The sequence below is a fragment of the Vanellus vanellus genome (genome assembly GCF_965231255.1).
Source record: "Vanellus vanellus genome assembly, chromosome: 24".
NCBI classification, from domain to species: Eukaryota; Metazoa; Chordata; class Aves; order Charadriiformes; family Charadriidae; genus Vanellus; species Vanellus vanellus.
The window spans coordinates 5881723-5889380 of record NC_138929.1 but is presented as its reverse complement, the minus strand read 5'-3'; the positions used below and the strand labels follow the sequence as shown (position 1 = coordinate 5889380).

Sequence of the window (7658 nt, the reverse complement as noted above, 5' to 3'; positions counted from 1 at the left end):
CCTGTCGCGACACAGCCCTCCCCGACTCCCGCCGTCATCGCCGACCCCGCGGGGGAAGTGCTGGGTGGGGCGAGCGACGGCGGGGCCGATCCCGGCGGGGTCCCGGTAGCGGCGGGCCGGGCCGGGCCGCTCGGGGCGGCGGGGCCCGGCCGATCAGGCGCGGTGGGGACAGCCTCTCGGGGGCCTCGCGCCGCGCTGCCCGGTCGCTATGGCGACGGGAGCGGAGCCCGCGCGTGACCGCGGGAACTCGGGGCTGTCGCTGTAGAGTGAGGGGGGCCGGGGGCCTCCGGTGTGTCGAGGCCTGGCGGGGCTGTCGCGATAGAGTGAGGGGGCCCCGGGGCCGGCGGTGTGTCGGGGCCCGGCGGGGCTGTCGCGACAGTAGCGGGGTTCCCGGTTGTCATCCATGCGCGCGGCCTGGCAGGGCTGTTGCGACGGGAGTGAGGGTCCCTGGGGTTGGTGGTGTGTGCGGCCTGGAGGACTGTCACGATAGGAGGTGGGGCTCCCAAGGCCAGCCCTGGCAGGACTATCACGATAAGAGCAGGGTTGTCACAACAGGAGTGGGATCCAGCCCTGGCAGGACTGTTGTGACAGGAGTGAGGTCTGTGAGGCCAGCCCCGGCAGGGCTGTCGTGACAGGAGTGGGGTCTCCCTGCACCTGAGGAGGCCCTGTCCCCCGCGTCAAGCGCCCCCAGTCCCCACAGGCCTCGGGTCCCTGCCGGGGGTCCCGGTGCCGGCATGGAGGCGGACGGAGCCCTCGACCCCGCGGTGCTGGAGCGGGAGCTGCGGGCGGCGGTGGCGGCCGACGAGAGGTGGGAGAGGGAGAACGAAGCCAAGCTGCGGGCCGTGCGCCAGCGCGTCCCCTCCTACGAGGAGTTCAGGTCCGGCGGGGGACGGCCGGGACAGGGGGGACGGGGTGTTCGGGTGCTTCCCTACCCCAAACGGGCTTCGGCGATGCTGTCACCAAAGCTTTGCTCGGCCTGCCACGGCGCCCACCCAACATCACGGGTGGGTTTTTGGAGTTCTTTCTTTTGGAGCTCCAATTTTGGGGACTTCTTAAGAGACGAGGTCACCCAACGAGTTTTGAGCTCCCACCTTGCTCTGCGAGGGGGTTGAGCTAGTTGTCTGTGCTTTCTTCTCCAGGTTGCCATGAGGACGGCTTGGCAGGGCAGCAAACCCACCTTCAGGGTTCCCAAAAAGGCCACGGCTCCATGGCACAGAACCCTGGGGGGGGGGACAGAAACCGCCTTGTTTAAGATTTGCCTCCAAAAAGTCATCAGGTTGATGTGTGTGGGCTAAGATCTCAGCTGTTCCTGCCTGGAACAGCCAGCTCCAGGGCAGGTCCCCGTGGTGGCCAAGCTGTGGACCAGCAGTGGGATGGCGCGCTGTCCTCTCTCCACATTCGCAGTCACAGCACCCACCCTCCAAGCCCCGCCAGCCTGCCCTGCTCTCCCTTTCCTCCCCGCACACCCCATGCCACGGTGATGGTGCAGAAGAAGAGGGTGACGCGTGTCTCCATGCACCCCACCCAGCACGTTTGTGGTCCCAAACCCACCACTGCTTTGTCCAAGGTGGTTTGGGAGCAGGTTTGTGGCCTGGGGATGGTAGGGATCCTCTGTGGAGGCACTCCCAATGACCACCAAAGTCCTGGATCCACCTATAGATCCATCTGGGGAAGTCCCTGTCCTTTGACATCCATAGACGGATCTACAGGTGGATCCAGGACTTTGCCCACCCCTTGGTAGACTTATGTGGGACTAGATCAAATTCCTTTCACAGCTTCATCTCTGCCTGCATTCAGTTGTGCTGTCTGATCCCTGAAAGGCAGGAAAACACTTAAAAATGGTGTTTTCTTACCCAGCCTTCTTGCCAGTCCTAGGAAATGATTCCTGAGTGATTTTATGCTGTTTTAGCAGTTTATTGTTAACAGTAGAAGTAATCTGAGGGACGGAACAGAGCAGCTTCTCTCTGTGGGTGCAGCGTCTTCACTCGCATAGCCCACACTAGTATAGGGGCAGAGACCTGGACCCTTTCAAAGATCTCCTGCCGGCTGTTGGGAGGACTAACTGCAGGGATTCATCCCACGGGATGAGAAGAGCCACGTGAGCCGCTGAGTCGGGGCTGCTGTAGTTAGTCACAGATGTCAGTGTAATAAGATGCTGAATTCAAATGAATCCACAAAAACATACCTGCCCAGCGCGCTGCAAGCTACGGAACAGTCCTTAGGTCCTGTAAGAATTTAGGGTCTTTCCTCTGGAAGTCCCAAAGCCATGGTGTACCATAGGAAAAAGGCAGGAGGAAACAACGTCCCACCAGTTCCACAGGCTCTGGCTCTGGAGGAACTGCTGGGTGGAAATGGCCAGCTCCTGGGGAACGAGCCGTTCCCCATGCTGGGGAGGAACCACGGTGCTGCAGCCTACGGGGAAATTCCTGCCTTATTGGTCCTGACGACTGGATTAGCACCGAGTGTCTGAGGAGGATATGCCTGTCAAATGTCCCATGCAGTATCTTCTGTTTTCCTCTGCCCCATCTCTGATGCTTCATGCTCTGAATCCTGATCTTGTTGAACAGAATCACAGAATCACAGGATGGTTTGGGTTGGAAGGGACCTTGAAAGACCATCCAGTCCAACCCGCTGCCATGGGCGGGGACATCTGCCTCTAGATCTTATTGCTCAAAGCCCCATCCAACCTGACCTTGAAGACTTCCAATGATGGGGCATACCACAACTTCTCTGGGCTACCTGTTCCAGTGTCTCACCACTGTCATCGTAAAACATTTCTTCCTTATATTCAATCTAAACCTTCCATCTGTCAGTTAAAAAACATTGCCCCTTGTCCTGTCACTGCAGGCCCTGGTAAAAAGTCTCTCTCCATCTTTCTTGTAAGCCCCCATTAATTATTGAATGGCCACAATAAGGTCTCCCCAGAGCCTTCTCTTCTCCAGGCTGAACCCCCCCAACTCTCCCAGCCTGTCCTCCCAGCAGAGGGGCTCCAGCCCTCGCAGCATCTCCGGGGCCTCCTCTGGCCCTGCTCCAACAGGTCCTTCTTTTGTTGGGGTCCCAGAGCTGGAGGCAGCACTGCTGGGGTGTCTCCCCAGAGCGCAGCAGAGGGGCACAATCCCCTCCCTCGCCCTGCTGGCCACGCTGCTTTTGGTGCAACCCAGGGCACAACTGGCTTTCTGGGCTGCCAGCACACATTGCCAGGTCATGTCCAATTTTTCAACCACCAGTATCCCCAAGTCCTTCTTCTCAGGGCTGCTCTCAATCCCTTCATCCCTGAGCCTGTGCTCATGTTGGGGATTGCCCCAGTGCAGGTGCAGGTATTTGCACTCAACCTTATTGAAGTCCATGAGGTTCACATGGGCCCACTCCTCCAGCCTGTCCAGATCCCTCTGGATGATACATATGGCCCAAACTCAGAAATGCCTCAGAGAAGAAGCTCAAAGCCTCAAAGTATTTGATCTTGCTAAGTATCTCATCCCCTTCTTGTTGCCTGCAGGAACATTGTGTTGGCATCACACCTGAAGCCCCTCGAGAAAAAGGACAAGATGAGTAAGAGGAAGAATGTGCTGTGGAATCCATGTGCAGCCAGCACCAAGACCCCGCAAGCCAGCGACGTGGAAATACCCCAGGTGAGGGAGATGCATTCTGGGACTTTGTCCTCATCTAAAAATGACTCCAGAATAATTTGGGTACTATTTTAAAATGTGAGAGTTACTCAGAAATATCTCTACATGTGAGCAAGCCCTCAAAGTCCCCAGGAACATTGGTGTTTAGATAACCACAGGGTTCAGTCTTGGCCCATACTTTGCGTCTGATAAGTGCTTGCACCAGCTGCTTCAAGAAGACTCTGCTTCAACCCTGTGGGAATCTTAAGACCAGCTGCACAGCGTCCGACCAGAACTCCCAATACCCTGCCTCTGATGGTGGCCAGTAACAGATTCTTGGGGAAGAGTGCCCTCCCTTGACCACACTCTTCCAGCTGGCTGCAGTTTAGAGACTGAGAGCCAGAGTTGTGCATCTGGATCATCATGTTTAATAGCCACAGAGTGCAGATCTTCTGTGAACGTAGCCAGTTCTTTTTCACCCTGCAGTTTAATTATGCATGATATGGAAAAGTGCTATTTTGTCTAAAACCTGCTGCCTGATGAGTTCACTGGATGCTCCTCAATTCTTCAGTTGTGGGAAATAGTGACTAAACATTTTCTATCCAGGTCATTTGTGATTTGAGTGGCATCTGCCCTGCCCCCTTTGGCAGACTCTGCCCATGCTGGAGAGTCGTGGTCACTCCACTACACGTGGATGTGTAGCCGGGGATGTTTCTCATGGATTTTTTTTTTTACACTGAATTTCATTTGCCTGTTTATTATGAGTTCTTTTTGCAACTCTTCGAGGCAGCTTTGTGTTTTCTTGGACTGAGCAATGATCTCCCCAGAGCAAATTCTGTTCCTAATCCCGTTAGTGCTTGAGCTCTGATCTCTGGGGCTTCTACATTTTGTGTTTAGACACAGCCTGATGTTGCCGTGCCTTGTTCTCGCTATCTGTATAAAAGCCTAAACATTTTAATCCTCCTTCAGTCTGTGCGTCAGTTAAGCCAGCGGTGATGAGTTCGGCAGTTCAATTACATATTGTATAAAACAGGATTTCTTTTTATCTGGAGATGCCACATTGAGCTTGGCGCTTTCTTTTAGTGCAAGCTCTCTGCGACAGACCCATACGAATGCGGTATGTTACAAGATGGCGTGTTAGGTCCATCTGTGTATTTTCTGGGGTTTACATCTCATATCTTTTATCTCCTCCTTCCTTTGATTTGCCTCACAGTGCTTGAGATGGAGCAGAGGTTTTCACTGAACTACCCCGGTCTCCAGGAGATTCCTTCCCGAGCAGTGATGGTGGATCCAGACTGGGCAGCGTGTCTGGTTCTGGTTAGGGTTGGGGTTACTCCACTACTGGTCTGTGTTCATCCATGCTGGGCTTCATGTCTCATCCATTCTTCCATTATTTTCCCCTGAAGTTCTCTGGTTTCTGTAGGGCTTGAGGAACCTGGTATTTTTTTGTCTTTATGTATTGGCACCTCACAAGCTTTATTGCAGCCCTTTGGGCTATCAAAGCCTGTATTAAAAACATCTCAGCCATCCACAGGTTGATCGGGTGGGGAGTGGCAATAAAAATCTTCAAGTGGGAGCAAAACAAAAGGAACTGGTAACTATTTTTTCCTTCAGGAACTGGATCAACTGCCTGGAACCTCTGCCGAATTTTACAGAGATTGGCGCAGATGCTTGAAAAGCGGAAAAGAAAAATACCAGTTTTTGCTTGAACTCGGAGGGAAGGCCTTGGGCAGAATCTTTCAGGCTGACTTGGGCTTTGGCCTCCTGGGTGAATTCCTTACGGTGCTGGCAGAGAATGTCTGTCATGAAGACAGAGATGCCATTCTTCAGATCTTACAGAGCCTTTCAGGCACCAAACGCTTCGGGTTAAACGTGGATCTTCTGAGTGAGTCGGAGAAGGAGAGCGGCAGTGATTTGTTTAGGAAGCTGCAGAGCATGAGCAGGGACTGTTGGCCCACTGGCCATCCCAGTGGCCCAGATGGGTCTGAAGCAGAGAGGGAAGCCCACCTCATGGACACCAGTTTGCAAAAGGAAGCCGAGGAAAGGATGGTGATGGAGCTGATGAAATGTTATCAGGTCAACTGAAGGAGCAAAAGCATGAGGGTCATGCAGAAACAGAGCACAAAAGAGGCACAAAGCTTGACTTCGGCATCAGACATTGTGCAAGACAGATAAATCAGATACTTCTGGAGCATTGTACATTTTTGTGTACCTAGGAGCCACTCAGGACAATAGTTCTGGACAAATAAAGGTTAGTTACCAAGAGAACTGTGTTGTGATCTCTGGGGCAGGGGGTCCTCACAGAACCACTCTGTCAGAATCTTAGATGAGGAGAACAAGCGAGGGAAAGAAGAACTAGGCTGCTATTTTTGAAAGGGAAACCAAAACCCAGATAGTCCCTTACCTTTTTCATCTCTGTCCATTGTCACTATGGGTATTTAAGAAATGTAATCAATGACACGTCATGTTTAACTGTGCAGCCACTGAAGGTAGAATGGGCTGATGGAGGTGGAAATGCTGTGCAAGGTGGTGTATCTGCGACTGATCCCACCAGCTATTTCATTATTCTTCTACCCCAACCAGCAAGGCATGGGGTAAACCTCAGAGATCCTGTCACCTCATGGTCTTATGGTCGCAGATGCTGATTTGCTGAATTTCCACATAAATTGAAATTTAGAAGGAGCTGGCAGGCATCAGTCCAACAAAAACACTCTCCAGGACTGCCTAATACTGTGTCTAAATTGAGTAGCCTTCCTGTTTTGGCTGCAGACTTCAGAGAGGCCCTCATACGGCACAGCTCAGCACCTACCCACCAAGCTCTCTTGCAGTTCTGGTCTGGGAGGATCCTCAAGCTTCTCCCAAGTGTGCTGAAGAGCCTAATGTATGTTACAATGCTCAGACGCCCTTGAATTCAGCTCAAAACCAACTGTCAGGTCCGTTTTGTTGTGAAACCCAGCTAGAGGACCAAAAGGTAGAGTCACCCTGGCAAACTATAACCATCCCTCTCCCACCCTCTCTGTAGAAACCAGTAGGAACTATTCTTTGAGGTCTGACACTTGAACATTGGGCTTTGTGGCATTTACCTTGGGGACATCTGTGTCCCTGCAATCTGTTGTGGGTGCCGTTCCTCTTGCCTTTGCGTAACACTTGCAAGCCTGAGGACTAGCAGAAGGCTGAGAGCTGAATTCTTAAACAAAACAACAGAGATCCTGCAGCTACCCAAGGTCAGGATGGGGGATGTTGATGCAGGAACAGCCCTGGCACAACAGTTACAGCTCTGGTGGGAACAGGCACAGTGCTTTCAGCAGTCCCGAGGCTCAGGGCTTGCACTCACATCCTATGTCAAGGATGGGAGCAGTGTACTGCATCTGCATCACCTGGGGAAGGGCAAAGTCCCTGTGGTTTGGTGAGAAGACTGAGGAGAGATGAAGTAAAGGAGAGGTTGGGTGAATGTTTATGGGAGGATGGGCTGTTAGACCAGCTGGGATCAGTTCCTCATTCAGTCAGTTCATGGTCTGATCTGAGCGTCTGCTCAAGAAGGGCCAAAAGCTGGGCTGAAAGTCCAGCCAGGGTTAATGGGGAGCAAATATCTCACCTTCAGCATAGACGAATCATAGAATCGTAGAATGGTTTGGGTTGGAAGGGACCTTGAAGATCATTGAGTTCCAACCCCCCTGCCCTGGGCAGGGACACCTCCCACCAGCCCAGGTTGCTCCAGGCCCCGTCCAACCCGGTCTTGAACACCTCCAGGGATGGGGCAGCCACAGCTTCTCTGGGCAACCTGTGTCAGGGGCTCGCCACCCTCAAAGTGAAAAATTTATTACTAATATCTAATCTAAATCTCCCTTCTTCCAGTTTGAAGCCATTCCCACTCATCCTATCACTCCAAGCCTTGTAAAAAGTCCCTTCCCAGCTCTCCTATAGGCCCCTGTTAGGTACTGGAAGGCTGCAATAAGGTCTCCTCAGAACCTTCTTTTCTCCCTGCTGAGAAATCTCCAGGCATTTAAGGCCTCCAGCATCAGTCCAGGCTAGGGTGTGTGAACAAAAAGCCTG

General features: G+C 53.0%; 1 protein-coding gene across 1 annotated transcript; it reads left to right on the top strand.

Annotated features, from left to right (window-relative positions):
- Positions 1 to 734: 734 nt before the first annotated feature.
- DNAAF19 (dynein axonemal assembly factor 19) lies at positions 735 to 5762 on the top strand (the record flags this gene model as incomplete). Its single annotated transcript, XM_082494927.1, has 3 exons — positions 735 to 877; positions 3497 to 3629; positions 5220 to 5762. 3 exons carry the CDS (start codon positions 735 to 737, stop codon positions 5688 to 5690), a joined length of 747 nt encoding a protein of 248 aa, XP_082351053.1. The 3' UTR covers positions 5691 to 5762.
- Between the last annotated feature and the right edge of the window lie 1896 nt (positions 5763 to 7658).